The sequence below is a fragment of the Scleropages formosus genome, chromosome 15 (genome assembly GCF_900964775.1).
Source record: "Scleropages formosus chromosome 15, fSclFor1.1, whole genome shotgun sequence".
In the NCBI taxonomy this organism is placed as follows: domain Eukaryota; kingdom Metazoa; phylum Chordata; class Actinopteri; order Osteoglossiformes; family Osteoglossidae; genus Scleropages; species Scleropages formosus.
The window spans coordinates 26709407-26730391 of record NC_041820.1 but is presented as its reverse complement, the minus strand read 5'-3'; the positions used below and the strand labels follow the sequence as shown (position 1 = coordinate 26730391).

Below are 20985 nucleotides of genomic sequence, written 5' to 3'. Positions count from 1 at the left end.
AAGAAGACCGGAGATAAAAGAAGCTCCGCCTCCACACCCGGACGCGGATTCTTGCTCTAGTGGTCTTGCAGCTTCAGCTTCATTGCCTTGTCTGTCGTATCTTGTCTGTTCTACTGCTCCTGGTTCTGACCATTGTCTGTTCTTTTGAGCATTGAGTTCGAATTGCCCGCTTTGTCACGTTCGTGCCTAGAAAGACCCACATTTGTTCCTGACCCTGATCTTGCCTTGTCCCTTGAACCTGATTCACAAGAATAAAGGCCAACCTGCAATTGGGTCCCCAATTCACCTGTCTTCGGTCCTTGTGCTTGACACAGGGGTTGCACTTCAAATCCCCTTCCAGCTGTAGTACCTTGGAATATGGTACTTACCTTAATTTGCTCTAATAAATTCATTTGTAAGCTGCTTTGGAGAAAAGCAGCAGCTAAATAAATAGATCTAAGTATTAAATGGTACAACTGAGAGGTGATGTTGAATATGAAAGGAAAATTGCATTTAAAGTGATTTTTACAGGCTGATAATTCAGATACATTACAGGACATTACACAACTAAACCAAACAATTTTACATTGACTTAATATAAATATGTTAATTGTAAAACAATTTTCCATTCACATTTATTGTCAATGCTATTATACATTTTTTTACATTTATATAATAAAACTCATTATTTTTACATTTACTTACTATAAGCTTAGGAGGAGAGCCTTCTGACCTGCCTACATGAAAAGGTCAGCCAGCTCTCTCTGATGCCATGCGACATCACTCATATGACTGAGTATTTAAAGTACGTGATCTCTCTAATCGGAAAATGGTATGTACTCTTTTGGGAAATTCCTTGAAATTCGTTGGTATGAACCATATTCTACCACACTCGGAATTTCAGATGATCTACTGTGGTCAAAATTCTGACGCACACACCTAAAAATATGAGCGGTTTAAAGCACAGCAAAGTGCTGGCGCAGATTTTTCAGGATCTGCTGGGTGTCCACGTGTTCTGGGAAGGCATCTTCTGACTTCTGGGCTGCCATGTAGCTGCTTTGAAGGTCTCCCACCTTACAAGCACAGGGAGGCAGAATTTCAACGTCTCTCATGGACTTTGACCCGATAGAGGAGCCGACTACAAGACTAAATTATACATATTTGAAGAAGAGAGTTCTATGCTTACCAAAGCCATTAGAGACTTACCTTTTCTGACAAAGTGGCCATGTTGAAGTGTGGCTCATACATATGGGGTGCGATAGAACAGGCCGTTTGCAGAAAAGCTTTGGCCTGGAACACGGAAGAGGAGAACAAAACTAAACCGAAGGGTTTGGAATCATAGGAGACAATGTGAAATGTTTCAATAAGTTTAAACTCTGGTTGGAACTAGATGGTACCCTGCTGACATGTCATGTTTGCTATGTTCAAAAATAGATGCGTGATGAAATATATCACACTTTTTCAGAGACACCCTCTGCCCTTTACCTGTTCGATTCGCCCCCTGCGCAGCTCCAGCACGGCCAGGTTGTTGTAGGCCTCAGCATGGTCATTATTGTTGGCCAGGGTCAGCTTGAAACACTGGTATGCCAGCGTCAGATCTCCAATTCCCTGGGGGCACAGGGACGATGACACACATAGACACACGCAATCCATGAAAAAGTCACATGAATGAGCAGCAAAGACAGACTGCTCGTGGTTCCTCGTGGCTGTTTGATTCAGTCCCTCCCTCCAAAAAAGCTGGCAAACTAGCTGAATATTTGCATCTCCTCACAATGTTGCTTTTTTTCCGAGTATTTTATGGGACGATTATATGGGAACAGCTGGAAAATCAGGTAAGGAGACAAATTTGGCTAAAAGGCTGCTGACTCAAATCCCAACTGATGTTGCAAATTCAGAACAACACACACACGCACGCACGCACACACATTTGCTGAGGCTGCTTGTCCCAAGTGGGGTCGCAGCAAGCCGGAGCCTAACCCGGCAACAGAGGGCGTAAGGCTGGAGGGGAGCGGACACACCCAAGATGGGACGCCACTCCTTCACAAGGCACCCCAAGCAGAACTCGAACCCCAGACCCACCACAGAGCAGGACCTGACCAAACCTGCTGCGCCACCATGCAATATCCTGTTTATATTTCTATAAATAAATAGAAATGTAAAGGGCTTTCCAGCTCTTCATTAAATGTACGAAATTGTAACTGGTTTGTTCAAATGTCACTATGCGAAGAAAAACTGTCACACAGTCTGTCCTTCATAATGAACCTAAAAGAAAAGGACGGTTCTGGAGCTGTTACGATTAAAGTAACCCAGTTATGCGAATTACTAAAATATTAGTGTGTTAAACTAAAAATAATCCTTTTGGGGCACGCCCATCCCATAATCCCACAAGTCATTTCCTCGGGCCAACAACTAGGTCATGTGATGCGGCAAGGAGCTACTCACCACGGCCACGTGGCCCAGGTTGTACCAAACGTCTGCCGTTTCCTCGTCACTCGCCGCCAGAGACAGAGCCCTCTCGAAAGACGACAGCGTCATGTCATACTGCTGGGCGTAGAAGCAGCACAGGCCCAGGTTGTTGTACAGCTGGCAGTTGTACACACCCATTTGCAGGAGCCGCCTGGTACCGAGAGAGGGTTGAGAAAACACTTAAAACCCTTTATTGCAAGACAGAGGCAAAGCAAGAAAGGCTGTGCAGCATAACGTAGAGGAGAAAGCGACCTGTAGAAGCGCAGGGCGATCTCGGGCTGGTCGCCGTAGAAGTGGTTGCTGCCGATGCAGGCGATGGCCTCCACGTGGGTGTTGTCCTGCTTCAGGACATCTTTGTAGTATTCTGTCGCCGAGGTGACGTTATTCATCTCCTGCACAAAGAAGCGGAACGGCGGTGCCACGCACGATGAGCACGCTCATACGGCGACGGACCACAACGCAACGGCGGGACTCAAGGCGACACGTGCCTCGTGAATGCGAGCGATCCCAGTCAAGAGAGTGACCTCCCCAGGGAAGTGGTCCAGGCCTTGCTTGAAGAGCGTCAGAGCTGTTATGGGCTGATCCAGGCGTTGATACACCTGTTTTAATCGATTCAGAAACACAAAAATCTCGCTAATAACAAGTGAATATTGGGGAAACGAGGCTTAAAACAGAATCGAGGGCAGAGCGACACGCCAACATCATCTTAAAGCAGCAGTTAAGAACAGCAGCTTCAGACTTGAAGACTGCTGATCCGAGTACCCCGAGGAGCCCTGCGGGTACTTCCCCGAAGCATAGAAGATATCCAGTTGTATACCTTGGTGAAATTATCCGTCACTTCGAGTAAGTGTCCAAAAGACACCGTTACGCTTTAGAAAGGAAGAAGCAGCATAAACATTTCTTACGAGTGCTGCTTTTACATCACAGTTGGGCTTTGGAAATATTATACCTAGCTTATGTAAATCCTTAGCAGAGCACTTGTTCCATAGGCTCGTACCTTGGCCAGGTAGAGGTAAGTGTCAACAACTTCCTGGTGATTGAGGGCAGACCTAAACTGTTTCTCGGCCTCGCGGTACAGCCCCAGTCTGTGGGAACGGAGCAGAGAGACGTTCTGTGTGAGAACATGGAGAATCCTTCTTGATAGAGTAACACTTCTGCTATTTGGTGTCATGTTACCTGTAATAGCACTTGCCCAGCTGGACCTTCCACCACCAGTCCTTGAACTGAGCATGTTCAGTGGCCATGGCAGCCAGATCTAAAGCCTGCATGAAGAAGAACAAAAAGAGAAAACGGGAGCTTCATGTATTTTTCATGTGCTGCTGTACTCCAGACAAGTACGTCTCTGGACCGGACACTTGTCTTATAGAATCAAAACCAGATATCTATTGATTGAATTCAAACTGTGGAGGAACCAGCAGCCCAGCAATCGGGATCTGAAAGAGGACTGGCTCTTTTCAGTGACTTAGCGAAGGCTCTGGAACACTACAAGCGCTTTGGAGATCTTGCACATTTGAGCATGAAGACAGATGGTGAGAAGATGCGGTTCCCCTTGTCCTGCAACAGACCTCAGAGAGGTCTGGCCCTCGGCAGCCTCCTTGCCGAACCCCAAACGCCTGGCGGAGGGGCTGGCAGAGGCCTCAGCATGGGGTACCTTTGTACCGTTACAAACATAGCAGCGGAGGCTTTTTGAGCCCCAGTAACATGGCCGAGGAACAGTTTCCCTTGGGTGTCCTTTTTCGCAGCCTGCCTCCTAGCCATTCTTTAGGGCGGACAGAAAGATTTTAATTGCAAAGATCCGGGAAATACCACGTAACACTCAAACAACCCTTATGATGCACCAATTTTCCCAGTCTGAATATGACACAATTCCCCTCGAGAACAATCATAATATAACATGAGTCTTGGATATAAATTGAGTACTTACGTTTTTAATGTCATTTTCGTGATGGAAGATGTATTCAAACAATGTCTGGAAAAAAGTTTTAATTAAAATGAGCAAATACAATATTTCACGAATATGCCAGGAGAAACCCAAATTGCATACACTGAGAATACATCCATATATTGAATTGTATGAATTCTGCCCACTTATTTCCTGGAAAAGTGTGTATACCTTAGACAGATTGGGCTTCTGAGCGTACTTTGCCAAGTTCAGTCTAGAGAGGTTTATAAATGGTCCATCTGGATTAGTCAGCATAGAAGCCTGCAGATACATAATGAAGATACTGAAAATATTAGAATGAGTAACAGACTGCTCGTAATAAAAGAAACAGCACCTAGAGTATATAGTTCTACACTTCATCCCTTTCTTGTGCATCTTTCTGAACAAATGTATTACATTACATGCTTCTTAAGGGTACTGATTTCCTGTGAGATGTGCGTCACTCTGGAAAAAGAATCTGCTAAATGAATAAATGTAAATGTAAATTATTAGACTTTCCATCAAGAATGTCCCTAGCTGTGCTGTCGTTTCCAGAGGGACCCAGACTGGAGGAAGGATGCCTGTACCGTTCCCAGACGGACAAACCGCCCGGAGGAGCTACTGACTGGCCGGGCCGTATGAGCGGTGCGTGGCGTTCTGATGGCTTGCTCCATGGTTCCTGGTCGTCCAGATTGCGTGCTGGGACGCACGAAACCTGTGATGGGTCGTCCGGACTGAGTCACCGGCCTGAAACAACAACAGGACAGGAAATGGTGCATTAATTCATGGTGCACCAGTATAGTTCACCACAAAGAGTGGCAGAACAATTACACTGCATGAAAGAAATAATGGTTTGGAGGTACACACAACAGCTTGGTACATACACACCTGACTGCAGGTGAAGGTCCACCTCCTTGACTTGTTCCCGGTATCCTCAGTGATGTCCCAGGACCTACAAAAACAGACAATACAATATTAACTATAATAAAGACAGGAATGACTGCATTCCCACCTGAAAGTCTGTTTTTAAATCTGACAATGTGCTGGGTAGGGCATACTCCATTATACATTTATGAACAAAGTAAGTTAGAAAATACCAAACCAGTAAACGAATCCTCGGCGTGAAAACGTAAACGCCTCCTTAAGAGTCTCCGCCCAGATTCCTCCTGAGAGTAAGTGTGAACTGAACTTACGGGCCACTTGGGCTATGGCACTCTCATCCAGCATTATCTCTGCGATGCCCTCCTGATCCACATCCACCTCATCGATGTACACCGTCTCTGTGAGTGCGCGTGTCTTCAGGCTCCACGCTGCCTGTATGTCCCGTGCAGGGAAAGTGATGGTCAGTTGGCTCATCCTAATCATGTCGGATATTGTGGTTGCATGGGTCCGGTTGGAAGGTAAACAAATGCATTGCAGACATAACTGTTTTTTGTAACTTTTTATAACTTCACCTGTTGACGTTCTTGTTACTGCTGTGTAACATCCAAATTTCAGTGTACAGCATGGGAAATCATTTAATTACTACTCACCATTTTAATCATAATAAATACTCCTTGAGCAATCCCTTGGCTCTATTCACAGATCACTACAATTTCAATAAAAACCTTATTTCCCCAGAAAGGAAGATAAAAATACAGTGTGTGTTCATAAAGTATTCAACCTCTTCACCTTTTTTCACATTTTTTAAAATGTTGCAGCCTTATGCTAAAATCATTTAAATTAATTTTTTCTCATCAGTGTACACTCAATACCTCATAATGATAAAGTGAAAACAGGATTTTAGATTTTTTTTTGCAAATTTATTAAAAATAAAAAACAAACATCATATTGACATAAGTATTCAGACCCTTTGCTATGACACTTGAAATTTAGCTCAGATACATCTCATTTCTACTGATCATCCTTGAGATGTTTCCACACCTAGTTTAGAGTCCACCTGTGGTAAATTCAATGGATTGGACATGATCTGGAAAGGCACATAGCTTTGACAATGTCTATCAGACCAAAAGCCAAAGGTCAAAGAAATTGCCCACAGAGCTTAGCGACACGATTGTATTGAGGCACCGATCTGGGGACGGCTACAAAAACCTTGTGTAACATTGAATAATTCTTAAAGGGAAGAAGTCTGGAACAACCACAACTCTTCCTAGAGCTGGCTGGCCAGCTAAACTGAACAATTAGGGGGAGAAAGGCCTTGATAAAAGACTGGACCAAGAACCCAATGGTCACTCTGGGTGAGCTCCAGAGATCCTGTGAGGAGATGGAGGAGACTTCCAGAAGGACAACCATCACTGCAACACTCCACCAATCTGGGCTTTATGCCAGAGTGGCCAGATGGAAGCCTCTCCTCAGTAAAAGACACATAAAAGCCCACATGAAGTTTTCAAAAAGGCACCTAAAGGACTCTCAGAGTGTGAGAAACCAAGATTCTCTGGTCTGTTGAAACAAAGATTGAACTGCTTGGTCTTAATTCTAAGTGTCATGTCTGAAGGAAACCAGGCACTGCTCATCACCTGTGCAATACCATCCCAACGGTGAAGAATAGTGGTGGCAGCATCATGCCGTGGGGTTGTTTTTCAGCGGTAGAGACTAGGAGACTAGTTGAGGCCAAGGGGAGGCTGAGTGGAGCAAAGTACAGCGATATCCTTAATGAAAACCTGCTCCAGAGCACTCTGAACCTCAGACTGGGCCAAAGGTTCACCCTCTAACAGGACAATGACCATAAGTACAACGCAAAGACAACACAGGAGTGACTTCGGGACAACTCTATGAATCTCCTTGAGGTGCCCGGCAGAGCCCAGACTTACACCCATTCGAACACCTCTGGAGAGACCTGAAAATATCCGTCTACCAAGGGTCCCCATCCAACCTGACAGAGCTGGAGATCTCCAGAGAATGGCAGAAAATCCCCAGATCCTAGTGTGTAAAGCTTGTCGCATCATACCCAAGAAGGCTCAAGGCTGTAATCACTGCCAGCAGTGCTTCAACTATGTAGAAAGTAAAGAATATTTATGCCAATGTGGTATTTCGGCTTTTAATTTTTAATAAATTTCCAAAAATGTCTAAAATCTTGTTTTTGGTTTGTCATTATGGGGTATTAAGGGTAGATTAATGAAAAAATTAATTTAAATGATTTTAACATTTGACTGCAACATAAAAAACGTAAAGAAGTGAAGGGGGTCAGAATACTTTTTGAATCCACTGTATGTAATCCCACCGAGTACAATTTACATAATTGTTTCATAACTCTGTGCCGGCTTTGTGATCCATGGATAATGCAACTGTACCATATGTAAAAGAGGCTTTCTTTGGTGGCTGTCAACAGCTCACTGGCGTTACAGTAACATCTCGTGTTATTGTCATGACCATCTAAAGAGAACCCATCTCCAATGCTGAGAATAATAATAGTATATAATATAATAGCATTAGGAGTCTTATAATAATAGGGTAATATAACAGTGTCACTGTGTGAGAAAAGCACTCTATAAAAATAAATTGAATGAATAATAATAAATTGAATGGAATAGTATCAGAATAATATTATGCAAACAACGAGAAAGAATTAACAGTTCAGTTTGTTTTATTTTACTTCCTCCTTCTTTTGGTCTCCCAGTCCCTGTTGCTTCTGCCCCCCCCCCCCAAAAAAAATTTCATATAGCTTCTGAATTTACCGAAAAGTGAAAAGTAGGCATGTAAAAAGACTGTTCTAATCTCATCTCCTTTAAAGTAAGTAATGCAAGTATGGTCTGCTATCAAAAACATTCATCCTAATCTAATAAATCTACAGATTAATATGCCAGTCAGTGTGAAACCTGCTCTATAAAAAAAGAAAAACTATAAAGGGTAAACTTTCGACCTAAAAGTTGCAGGTTGGAATCACACCTCCAGTTGTAGAACCTTTGAGCAAGGTACTTACCCTAAATTACCCAGCTGAATAAATGGGCAAATAATTGTGTTAGTAGTTTAACACTGTGGGTCACTTTGGAGGAAAGCATCAGCTAAATAATTAAATGTTAGAATTACAATCCTGCACTTTGTTACAAATAATCCCTGATGTTTTTGGTAAAATGTTCACAAGAAACTATTAACATGTATTGAGAAAGAGTGACAGGAGGGAGATGTTACCTCAGAAATGAAGGATGGAGGACGAGCCTCCTTGGAAGGAGAGCAGCGAGAGAAATGGTGAAGAGACAAGAATGACAAGAAACAAAGGATTGAAATGCATGTATTAACTACAGTGAGAAACAGGTAAAGAAAACAAAATGAAATACAGGAACACTATGAATGACAAAATCAGATTTATTAGGAAGAACTAAGGAAACTACAACCTTGTATAACCAGGACACTTAATTTGACTGCTTTAGTTTTACTTGTTTTACCTGGTAAAGCAACATAGCTCTACAGGCGGCACAGCAAGTAGTGCTGCTGTCTATCAGCGCCTGGGTGGTGTGAGAGGACATGGGTTCGATCCCCGCTCTGTCTGGAGTTTGTATCTTCTCCCTGTGTCTGGGTGGGTTTGCTCTGGTTTTCTCCCACACTCCAAAGACATGCTGTTCAGATTCACCCATAATTGTGTGTGTTCCACTGATGTATGGATGAGTGACCCAGTGTAAGTAGTGTATCTAGCAGTGTAAGTTACCTAGGTGAATATGATGTGCGCTAGAGTCAGGATGGACTAAACCCCAGTGCTGCAGAGACCTGCACATACACTACTGTACACGGGCAGCAGGGGGCGTAGTGGTTACCGCTCGAAGGGCTCAGGTTCGAATCCTCCTGCTGTAGTGGCCAAATTCAAAACTGCGCAGCTGTATAAACGGGTCAATCATATGAACTGAGTACCACGACATGCAAGAAAGTCGCTCAACCGGTGCCGCTGTGTGTTTCCCTCACCTGGTCGTACGGACTGTCCTGCAGGATCTTACTGCACACGTCGGAACACTGCTGAAACTTACGCCTCCGAAAGTAGCTCCATGCGAGAAACAAAGGATCCATAGTCACCGCCATTTGGATTATTTAGAAAACGCTGCGTATCCTCTCAATGTTTAAATGACGTCTATATCAACGTCATTTAGCAGCAATAATTCAGCAACAACCCACTAGTCCGCAGTAGCGTCCTGTGGCTCCCAGCAACGAAAGGCTCAAGGGTCCTCACATACTAGGGAGGTTCTCGTATATGCCTGTCGGAAGTAGAATTTAAAACTGCAAAATACACACTGCAAGAATTACGTTTATTAACTGATTACTATGTTAACACGTATATAGATACCTGTGAACTAATCGATTATATCGCTTCAAGCCTTTTTGTGATTTTACAAAGAAAAGTACAATTTAAAGCTGGCAATGAAGAAGATGACACTCCGTCACGACGGGCGCTAATCAGAAAATCCTCTTTGAGATGTTTTGTTTTGGGTGAAGATTAAATTTGCTTCAGCAGTGACGCTTTTTATTTTATCTTGGCTGTGCGAAGATAATTGTATGCATTTACTCTCCACGTTGCAGTGCAGCATACTATCAGCCTGTTTAACTGTTCATTTTCAGTTAGCGAGTGATGGTGGTGGTACGTGTCACACATCATCGCTGGAGGAAAAATGAAACTTTGAATAAGTTAAAATTCCTAGGTGCCAGGTGGTCAAATTAAAAATTCACCTCACCAATTCGTGGTGAAAATATGCCTTTTGTCAGCAGTGCGCTTTTTGTCTTCTGCGTGTGGATATTAGGGAAGCTCCTCGTCTCTAAGTGTAATTTGTAGAAAGGACTAGAAAACGTAACGAAGACGTGATTCTAAGAAATGAAGAGAAGAAGTGGATCTCAAATGCAAGAAATACCCGTTTTAATGTTTACATTTAATAAGGCGTGAGTAAGTTTATCAGGCAAAGCGAGTTTTCCTACTGAAAAAACAGACCCCACTACTTATTTATTATCATGTGCATGAATGAATGAATGAATGAATGAAACCATTAACCCCAGAGGGAGATTCTACTGGGTTACAGCAGCAAGCCATGTACAACATACAGTACATGTGCGCAAACGTACATACATTCATCATTAAAAGAAACCGATATAAGCAGATAAATGAGGTCAATAAATAAGCAAGTATATTTACACAGGAAAGGGCAAATTGAAGCGAGTGATGTGGTGCTGAGTGTAATGAGGTACCACAGAAAGCCCAGTACCACCCAGTCCCTAAGAGGTCACCCCCCTCCCTGGCAGTGAAGGCTCATTGTGGAGCCTCATGGCTCTCGGTACAAATGACCTCCTGCAGCTCTTTTTGGAACAGCGCAACTGGAGCAGCCTGTTGGGGACTGACACCCCTTACATGACCCTGAACTGTGCTGAGCATGTGACAGCTTTTCTTGTCCACCAGATGTGCTCATGAAATGTGCACTAGTTGCTTCATAGTTAAAACCTGAGCGTCAAACAGCCTCCGCTTTAACATCCACGGAGACACTGGATATACGAGCAACGTGACCCCAGCAAAGGTTTATTACATGTATATTAGTTTTAGTGAATGATTTTTAACAGCAGGGGTATTGAAAAGTGCAGAAACACCTCATACCGACATGCAAAAAAACCACAGGAATTAAACCGCAGTGAATAATTTAGACAAAGCGAGTTTATCTTACAGCAGAAGGGAGCAGTAACGGCCCCACTCACAGCTAGAATGACAGTTGTCACCGCGTCCAGTGCCGCACATCATTGGCAAACGATGGTCATAAATGGGTGGAAACAAAGTCACCCCGTCGTAATTGCAATTGGTCAGCCAACTTTCCATAATTTGCATAATGAATCCACGAAGATTTGATTGGACGGACTCTTAATCACTCAAAGGCAGAGCTTTCGCTTGGGGGCGGAGCTTGTAAAGTAAGGCAGAAACTCCATGTTTATAGGATTTGACAGCAGCTGGAGTCAGTCGGTCTTCGGTGGAGCTGCGTGACCTGGGCTACAGGGGCCGGCAACTGGAGAAGCGCTTCTCAGCCGTCAACTACCGGGAGGATCGTCGGACAAATGCAGTAGTAGCTCCCAGAACCGAGATGCACTAACTAAGAAGAAATATTTTGAGAAAACGCCCTGGCTGGATCACACAGACTGAAGTGTAGCGTTCAAGTATTAGGTGTTTATTTCGCAAACTGCAGGATGCGCGGATAAGCAGAAGGGACTGAACGAATGACGCTTTGCACGGTGGCTGAATAAAGAGCAGGCAGTCGAGTGAGAGAGAGAGAGATATAACCGCGGACATGGCTGACAGAACGGCTCCGAACTGTCACCTGCGACTCGAGTGGGTCTACGGCTACCGCGGACACCAGTGCCGCAACAACCTGTACTACACCGCCGCCAAGGAGATCGTGTATTTCGTGGCCGGCGTGGGGGTGGTTTACAACACGAGGGAGCACAAGCAGAAATTCTACTTGGGTCACAACGATGACATAATCAGGTAATCCGGCTTGGCCGCCGCCGGGATCGCACCGCGCATCGCCCGCGATCAAACAGCACGCGACGCCACGTGACGTACCAGTGATTATCAGAGATCGGCGATCGATGGTGTTCCGTGCGCGTCCCAGTCCGAGTCCCGGAGTGGACGGACACGCGCAAACATGTGAGCGACCCGCCCCATCCTCCCACCGCCCACCCGCCCCGTCACCTTCAGCACCCCGGACAGCGCCGAAGTGGAGCAACTTGCCGCTGCCCGCGCGCCCATTCTTCCCCTTAACTTCGATCGCCTTCCACATTATTGCTTTCAGAACCCGATTTATCCTTTCGCTGAGATCACAGTTATTCATTCATTGGCATTTAGACATCTGAAGGTTTACAGTCACCCAGCAGGTGTCTGGAAGAGAAGGCAAATACAGTTTCTTCCATAGACACACAACCAGTGAAATGAGGGAGCCACTGGACGCATTGAAATGTTGCCATGTTATACTGTGTTTTAAACGGATAAACACTGCTTTAAAGCCTGTGTTCTTTCCAGTGCCCAGCTGGGGCGAGCTGGATGCTCTCACTTGGATGAATATTGTCTTGTTCCCAGAATGTCTGCGGTTACTGTTTGGCACTTCGGAGCACATTGCTTATTAATCTGTTGAAGTGACAGTTTAAGAGGAGATTCTTCCAAATGCCATTCGGAGATTTACTGCGGTAGAGAAAAGGCAGAGCAGCAGTTGATGGTCATTGACTGAGGAGCCCTGGAGAAGAGTGTGGGTGTGGGTGTGGCTTTACCGATATACAGTACGCTGGTCATTTTTTACCTTGGAATCGCTACTGTTTCACAGGGCACGTTATTCTCAACACTGTACTCTGATGTTTGTGACTGAGCAGCATCGCGGTATATCCCTATCAGTTGTGCTCTATATTTCCGTCCTCCGCCCCCACGGCCTCCACATGGCATTGAGCAGGTGTGGCGAAGTGACCTCACAACCTCTCGAGCTTTCGTGAGGACTATCCCTCATCTCCAGTGCTTTAAGAAGGCTGAAATTGGCTTCCAGTTGCAGTTGAAAATGACATCTTTCTTACAGAATACACTTTTCTGCAGGATGTGCTCAGTTACAGATAAGAGGTGACGTGTTCTCTCATTATTGCCTTTCTTCTTATGCTTTGCATATATACGTTATTTCAAAGCAAGGCAGCATTGTTGTGGTTAAGTCAAGTACATCAGTAGCAGTGTTTGGTATTTTTCATCTATTATTTATTTCACCACTGTAAATGTAAACTTTTGATAGATGTTAGGATGAAAAGAGCTACATTGTTGAGGTGCCTGGTATTAAATGACCGCACTCTATGTAAAATATAGATTTTTTTCCATTCATCAGCAGCTAGATTTTGAAACAGCTCGCTTTGTTGGTAGTTGAAGTAAAACATGCCAGCGTCACATAATTTTCAAAGGTGGAAGTCTGGTAGATTTGCTTTTAAAGTAGTTCTCCATTTTTGATTAAAAGCAATCATCTAATTTGTTTTTAAAACAGACATCCCGTAATACATTTATTTATTTTTGTTTTGTTTTATATTAATTTATTTTTGTTGTTTCCCCTTATTCATATAGCATGGGATCGGAAGAGTGCATGAAAGCAGTTGTGTTGGCATTTTTTGAGTGAAAGCATAGCATTCCGCCTTCTGCTCTTGGTACAGATCCATAGGTAGAAAGTGCCACTGAAACGCTGCACTATATTTTTGCCCCAACTGAGGACTCATGACCGAGGAGAGTGGACCCAGGTGCAGGATCGTCCACTGGAGATTCGGAGGAGTAAAACAATTCTCGTGGTCGGGGGCAGCCCAAGCTCGAGGGGCAAACGTGGTACCAGAGGTGATCCGAAGGATTTGGGGATGTGGAGATGGACAGGGGGGTCAAAGAAGGAGACATAGGGAGCAGATTAGCAGAAGCAAGGCAAAGGTTCAGAAGTGCAGTGGGATGGTTGTCTCTATGAGATTCCACATCTGGGCAGTGGTGGAGTGGTGCTTTTTTTACCCTGTTGATTACAACCAGGTGCTTGAGATTGAGGTGTGGGTGTGACAATCTTCACTTTATCCCCCCCCCCACACACACACACACACACACACACACACACACAAACAGTCTGAAATCGCTTGTCCAGAGCAGGGTTGTGGTGAGCCGGAGCCTAACCCGACAAGACAGGACGGAGGGGGGAGGAGACGCAGGGGCCATACCCGGGACGGGACACCAGTCCACCGAAAGGCAGCCCAAGCAGGACTCGAACCCCAAACCCAGTAGAGAGCAAGCACAGGCCAAACCCGCTGTGCCACCACGCCCCCTGCACACTTTATAGACTATACAGTAAATAATGATTAAGTGTACCATGTGCTTTTTCATTTTTCTTGCATTGACATCATACCGGTATTAGTTCTATGCAAATTAACGTTTTTATGGGTTTCTTGAAATTGAATGCTGTTTTATCATTATTTGAAATCTATAATGGGCATTAGGTATGGTTCCCGTACACAAATACATGGAACTCAGTTAAAATTTGTGAAAATCTAATCCCTAAAATGGCCTTGTCCAAGTGACTCTGGACTTCAGACGGGTATAACGAAAAGCAACAGCTCGCTGCCTGTCTGCCTGCCACCTGGTTCTTCCCCACACCTGCCCTCTGGAGTTCACATGGATCACCTTTTCGGAATGAGGTGTGTTTTACTGATGCAACAATGACCCATACCCAGCACTCACCGCCCATTATGCATGGTGGCGTGGAGATGGGGAGAGGTATATATGTTGCCGTTATTCAGCTGGCTGCCTTCTGCATTATTCATTGGAGCACTGAGAGCACAACCTGGGGTTACCTTGTCTGAACACCAGAAAGAAGGTGGTCCATCTCTGATTACATATTCCAAAGGGAGGCATAACCCCTGGCCCTCGGGACGAGCATACCTTTCTCATACATGCTAAATTAATGCAGGGCGTCTGTTCTATATTTGGTGACAGCTGCCCACTAGTGTCTCGTGCTCATTTAGTATTAAGATTTTTTTGGCCGTGTCTTTCCGAGCTCAAGGTTGTTGGTCATCAGGTCTTAGACCCATGGAAAGCACACATTTCGGCTCACGAGCTTTTGCCCCTTCTGCCCATTTGGGAGTGAAAATACTAATCTGTCATGTTTGTTTCAGGCAGTCACTGTTGCTGCCGTGCCTCAGTTAAACAATGTGTACATGAATGAATTTATAAACACACATACACACACATAAACTGTATGCTATATTTAATAAATATTTTATTTGTACTCTCAATTTTTTATACAGTGCTACTTGAAAGCATGCGAAACCCACGTGCCCCTTATTTTTACCACAAAATGGCAATTCAATGAGAGTCAGTGTCTCTCATGTGTCATAACAGAGGTGTAAGGATCAATTCTATGTGTCGCTTCAGAGGAAATCATGTGTGTAGTAGAAACGCACAAGTAGCGCAGGGGCAAAAATAAGTGAAGCCCGAGTTGTGTTGGTTAAACTGAGTAGGTAAGTAGAATCAGGAGTGTAAATCATAATCATTTATTCATTTTATAAGTTTAAGATTTATCGTTTAGATTTTATAAATTTATTTTAATATTTTTCTTAAGAAAATTGATCATCCCTACAGAGTTCACATACTTTTAAGCCTTGTGTATGTATTCACTCATATATAAGAATTTCTGCTGATATACAGTACACATGCATGCATATATATGCAGGAATATTTATATATTTTTATCAGCAGACATTTGCATGCATACATTCACATTTATTTACTTAGGAGGCACTTTTCTCCAGAGTGACTTCCAGTGAACTCTATGTAGTGTTATCAGCCCTCACACCTTATTCACCGCGGTGACATACACTGCTAGATTACACTACTTACACTGGGTCACTCGTCCATACATCAGTGGAACACACACACACTCTCTCTGTCACTCACACACTATGGGTGAACCTCAACAGCATGTCTTTGGACTGTGGGAGGAAACCAGAGCACCCAGAGGAAACCCACGCAGACATGGGGAGACTCCATGCAGACTCCACAGACTAAGCGGGGATCGAACCCACGTCCTCTTGCACCACCCAAGTGCTGAATATATACAGTATACATTCTGGGATGCGGTGGTGCATCGTGTTTGGCCAGGCCCTGCTGTGTGGCAGGTCTGGGGTTTGAGTCCTGCTTGGCGCACCTTGCGGTGGACTGGCGTTCTGTTCCCTCCCCCCCTGGCCTTGCGCCCTGTGTTTCTGAGGTGGGTTCCGGTTTGCTGTGACCCTACTCAGGGCAAGTGACTGCACTCATTGTGTGTGTATGCACACGTTATATATGTATGTAATTATGTGTATACATATTTATATAGGGGGTACGGTGGCACAGCGGGTTTGACTGGGTCCTGCTTTCTGGTGGGTTTGGGGTTTGAGTCCCGCTTGGGGCGCCTTGTGACGGACTGGTGTCCCATCCTGGGTGGGTCCTCTCCCCCTCCAGCCTTGCGCCCTGTGTTGTCGGGTTAGGCGTCGGTTCACCGCAACCCTGCTTGGGACAAGCGGTTTCAGTGAGTGTGTGTGTATGTGTGGGTTTCGGTCAGTATGTGTGTGTATATATTTATATATACACGTAACTACAAAGATCTTTCTTGTTTTTTTCAAGCAGTCGATAAACAGAGGATGCAACTGAGGAATGAATAAAACCTGAGATATACATTGAAAGTGGGAACTAAAAACTGTATTGTTTGTCTGTTGAAGTAATCCTGCTTCTCTATCTGAACTGCCACGCATGGTTATTATGGTTATTTCCTCACTGGCTTTTTATTGCTTTAAGAGGGCAAAATGACAGATGTTTGCCTTAACAGCATGTGTCGTGCGTGTGACAGAAGACACAGCAGGCCTAATGCACCTTGTGAAATGGGCACATTAGGCCTCATTATATTATAAATGATGGCAGCTCTGTGTCAACAAATACAGGCCAGGGATACTGCTTTTGTTCTGTTCAAATAGACTGTACTGCCTTTTGTGATTTTTTTCTTCTTCCATGCATCTCTCCAGCTGACGGAAACTGGGAGCTTTTCTATGGTCGAGTCCCCCGCAAAGTAGTAGGACGCATGTGTCAGGACACGGCTGCAGGATGTGCGCCCTCTGCTTTCCCTCAGACATACCCCTATAATGATTTCATCAACTTCGAAACACAGGATATTGATAATAAAAAAGAAAATGACAACTTTTAAAATTTTAATTCACATTCAGAATTTCTCTATGCTGTATTTTATATGAAATGCGCTGGTGCTGAATAAAGGGTGAATTCCCTGACATTTGGACATATTAAGAGAGAAGAATAGATTAGTTTGGAAATTGGCAAATTTATGCTTGAGTAAGAAATGGCGGGTTCTCCTCCTTGATTGTTGTCCACCACATGACAAGTTCTTGCTGTCATTGCTCTGGATTCTGAGACCTGATGCTCTTCTCTTCTCTTCTCTTGTAAATGTAAATGTTCTGGATCTTCATATTCCATGAGAGCCCTAAATTCTGCACTTAAAGGCTACGTTTTAATATTAGCTCATTTTATGCTTTCTCTGTATTGAACGGTGGCCAGCAACTCAGCGTGTAAAGTGGTTGATTGCTGACCCACGACTCGCTTCGCGTTTTAATTTTAGATTGTCGTTCATGGACCCGGTCTTACCAGCTTTGGAGAATAAAACGTTGTTGTCACCTGTCATCTCACTACGCTCCATTTGTTTGCTGCTCGAGCTATTCTGCGTGAACCCTGTTTGTTACATTGCTCGGCATGCACATTATTAGCAGGATCAGGAGAGATTATTATTATTCTAAATAATATGTTTTAAGGTAAATAGATTAATAGTTCAAGGAAATATTTGCATTTAATGGTTGTGGAATAGGCTCCAGACCCCCATGACCCAGAGCAGAAGAAGCAGTTGCTGATAATAGATGTGGGGTGTATATTATATACATACACACACACACACACACACACACACACACACACACACACACACTGTCTGAAACCGCTTGTCCTGAGCGGGGTCGCGGTGAGCCAGAGCCTAACCCGGCAACACAGGGTGCAAGGCAGGAGGGGGAGGGGACACACCCAGGACGGGACGCCAGTCTGTCGCAAGGCACCCCAAGCGGGACTCGAACCCCAGACCCCCCGGACAGCAGGCCCTGGCACACACACACACCCCACATCTGAATTAAGATACACATATTACTAGTGTGCAAAAGCAGCTGCATCCTGATGAAATGACTTGAAATATCTCACTGTCAGACTTTAATATGAGGTCCTTTTACATATTTATTCAGTTCTGTGATGCTATTCATTATATTGCCTTGCTCTGTATCATACCCAAAACATTGTTTTTCCTGCAGCATTTACCCATTTACTGTAGAAGGTAAAGTAATTAATCGTGCTCTTTTACATGAATTCAATGTCGATTCATTCATATTTGGATATCCCGTAATGTAATTCATGCAATTTCCCCTGCTGTTAAATTGAAGTCTACTTTAAAAATACATGAAAAATAAGCTCCATAAAATCCTACGTTCTGCTTTATATGTTTAAGATGAAATACCAACTATTTGTCTCATTGCGACTGGCAACACAACCAAACTGCTAACTAGGATGGGACGTATTCGCCCCATAAACGTGTGCAATGTTCTTTGGTATCTGGTCGCTTTCAAACTGCTTTATTATCTGTGCAATCAAAAAGTCACACAGACACACCATCTGAAACCGCTTGTCTCATACAGGGTCACGGGGAGCCGGAGCCTAACCCGGAAACACAGGGCGTAAGGCTGAGGGGGAGGGGACACACCCCGGACGGGACTCCAGTCCATTGCAAGGCACCCCAAGTGGGACTCGAACCCCAGACCCACCAGAGAGCAGGACCCAGTCAAACCCACTGTGCCACTGCACCACCGCACCTCCCCCGCAATCAAAAACTGCATGATAATAAAAGACACCCACCTCAATTTATTCACTGGGCAGACTCTCTAAAAACCTCATACCGTATATAGTTCTAATAAATAGACTGTACAATAAACAAAGGCTTTAAGCAAGACATTTTAATATTTTATTTACTTCGAGGTAAAATAAAATTGAAATTAAAATGACTACAAAGGAAAATATTTAATCTTCGCAGTGTCACGCCCCCAGGAACGAGCAAAGCGGAGACACCTGCGCCCACTCAGGAAGAGCAGGGATAAAAGAGGCTTCGCGTCCGCACCCATGCGTGGATTCTCGCGATCGCCCTGTGCCCTTGCGGTCTCAGCGGCTTCGCTCGGCACTTGTGTCTTGCCTGTCCTTGTATTTTGACCCTTGCCTGTTCCCTGTTTGACCGCCGAGTCTGGATTGTCTGCCTTGCTACGTTCATCCCTGGACAGACCCACGCCTGTTCTTGACTCTGATCTTGCCTTGTCCCTTGAACCTGATCTACGAGATTAAAGATCAACCCGCAATTGCGTCCACAAACTCGCCTGCGTCCAGTCCTCGTGTCTGACACGCAGATTCCTATTAAGGGGCCCATTATTTAGTTTTGTAATTTTTTTCACTGGCTATTGATGTCTGGGTCGTGATGACACGCACATATTTCCTTAACCACTTGTCCCATTCAGGGTTGCGGGGAGCCAGAGTCTAACCCTAGCCTGGCAGCACAGGACATAAGGCTGGAGGGGGAGGGGACACACCCAGGACAGGATGCCAGTCTGTCACAAGGCACCCCAAGCGGGACTCGAACCCCACACCCACCAGAGAGCAGGACCCGGGCCAACCCACTGTGCCACCGCGCCCCCCGTGGGGTGTAATGAGTTGAATTTAATCTCTCTCATTCATTCTCTGTGTGTGGTTTGTGTAAATGTGTGTGACGTTTGCGCCGCATTTAATTTAAATAAAAGAGTAAATAAAATACGCTCGGTCACTCTTCCGAAATTTGCAGCTTCAATGTTCGTAACCGGTCCCGGTGTGCATTTCCTAATAACCCGGAACAGTTATAAAAGTACAGAACTGGAATTTCGTGATGACTTTTAGTTCATAATCAAGGATCTGTTTAAAAAATTCAGTCCTAACAATTTCAGTTGAGAAAGTATTCAAAGACGATCTCATGTACTATTGTGTAACTTTTACCGACCTTTTTCGTTGTGCTGCTGTCGAAGTAAGAACATCACATTGCTGGCTGTGGCGTTCTCACCTATTCATTTAGTATTGGCAGCAGCTGCTTGGGAGCCACAGCTCGTGGGGCCCAATACATACAAGGGTCTGACTGCGCTTGGTTCAGCCTGTGTCTCCTGAGTTGAGCCAAGACCTCATTCCCAGCAGGCTGGATGGGAGATCTCTGTGTTCAGGTGCTCTAACATGTCCTAGTTGTGGTGGAATCGTTTTTTTAACCTACTTCTATGTGCAGCATGGTGGCACAGCGTGTAGCGCTGCTCTCTCACAGCACCTGGGTGGTGCAAGATGATGTGATCCTTGCTCAGTCTGTGTGGAGTTTACATGTTCTCTTCATGTCTGGGTGCTCTGGTTTCCTCCCACCATCCAAAGATATTCTGTTCATGTTCCCCCATAGTGTGTGAGTGACAGAGAGAGAGTGTGTGTGTGTTCCACTGATGTATGGATGAGTGATCCATCGTAAGTAGTGTGTCTAGCAGTCCTTGGTGAATAAAATGTGTGGGCTGATAACACTGCATAGAGTTCATTGGAAGTCTCTTTGGAGAAAAGCATCTGATAAATAAATAAATGTAAATGCTTTGGAAAAACAGCTCTTGGATTCAGGTTGAGTTTTCTTTGCAGTCATGTTCAAAACATGAAACTGAACAGAGAGATTTCCCACTGTGTGGGAGGTGGTGAGAACGGGATCACAACACACTGAGCTTTGCATTTCACCCGATCCTCAAGGGTCACTTAGGAGAACGGTATGGAAAGATCTAGGTGAGAGTAGATATGTACCAAAAGAACCGGCACCATCCGTTCAGTACTTGGGCTCCCCGTCTCTAAGGGCCAGCCTTCTTTCCTACACACCGCTGCTGTGTGCTGCCGCGATCATCTTTGCATGTCAGATTATCTACTCGGATGGCAGATCTCACTTCTTTCCTCCCCGCCAGGTTGCCAAGGTGAGAACGGTGCCGAATTAGTCGTCTCCTAAAGCCGCACCTTTCGCAGCAACAGTTCC

The 20985-nt window shown here is 44.7% G+C and overlaps 2 protein-coding genes across 3 annotated transcripts in view; one reads left to right on the top strand and one right to left on the bottom strand.

Moving 5' to 3' along the window:
* Positions 1 to 737: 737 nt before the first annotated feature.
* On the bottom strand, positions 738 to 9486 carry ttc8 (tetratricopeptide repeat domain 8). The gene is made up of 14 exons (XM_018764081.2): positions 9260 to 9486; positions 5560 to 5680; positions 5255 to 5318; positions 4954 to 5113; positions 4559 to 4648; positions 4370 to 4414; positions 3622 to 3707; positions 3443 to 3530; positions 2934 to 3044; positions 2698 to 2837; positions 2422 to 2596; positions 1465 to 1587; positions 1186 to 1269; positions 738 to 1052 (listed from the first exon to the last, which is right to left on the bottom strand). Exons 1-14 carry the CDS (start codon positions 9371 to 9373, stop codon positions 936 to 938), a joined length of 1518 nt encoding a protein of 505 aa, XP_018619597.1. The 5' UTR covers positions 9374 to 9486; the 3' UTR covers positions 738 to 935.
* Positions 9487 to 11261: 1775 nt separating this feature from the next.
* Positions 11262 to 20985, top strand: part of eml5 (EMAP like 5) — an 85527-nt gene continuing 75803 nt past the window's right edge. For both annotated transcript variants that reach the window (XM_018764075.2, XM_018764073.2), the window contains exon 1: positions 11262 to 11801. In XM_018764075.2, coding sequence (XP_018619591.2) covers positions 11605 to 11801 — 197 coding nt within the window. In that variant the 5' untranslated portion in view covers positions 11262 to 11604. The remainder of the gene's footprint in view (positions 11802 to 20985) is intronic.

What these genes read in the sequence shown, in the direction of transcription:
- ttc8 (XM_018764081.2), bottom strand. Translation starts at nt 9,373, where the DNA reads ATGGCGGTGACTATGGATCCTTTGTTTCTCGCATGGAGCTACTTTCGG. An exon ending in CTGGGCAAGTGCTATTACAG is followed by an intron (nt 3,531 to 3,621) that starts GTAACATGACAC and finishes CCGTTCCCACAG; the next exon opens with ACTGGGGCTGTACCGCGAGG. An exon ending in GCAGGGGGCGAATCGAACAG is followed by an intron (nt 1,270 to 1,464) that starts GTAAAGGGCAGA and finishes TCCGTGTTCCAG; the next exon opens with GCCAAAGCTTTTCTGCAAAC.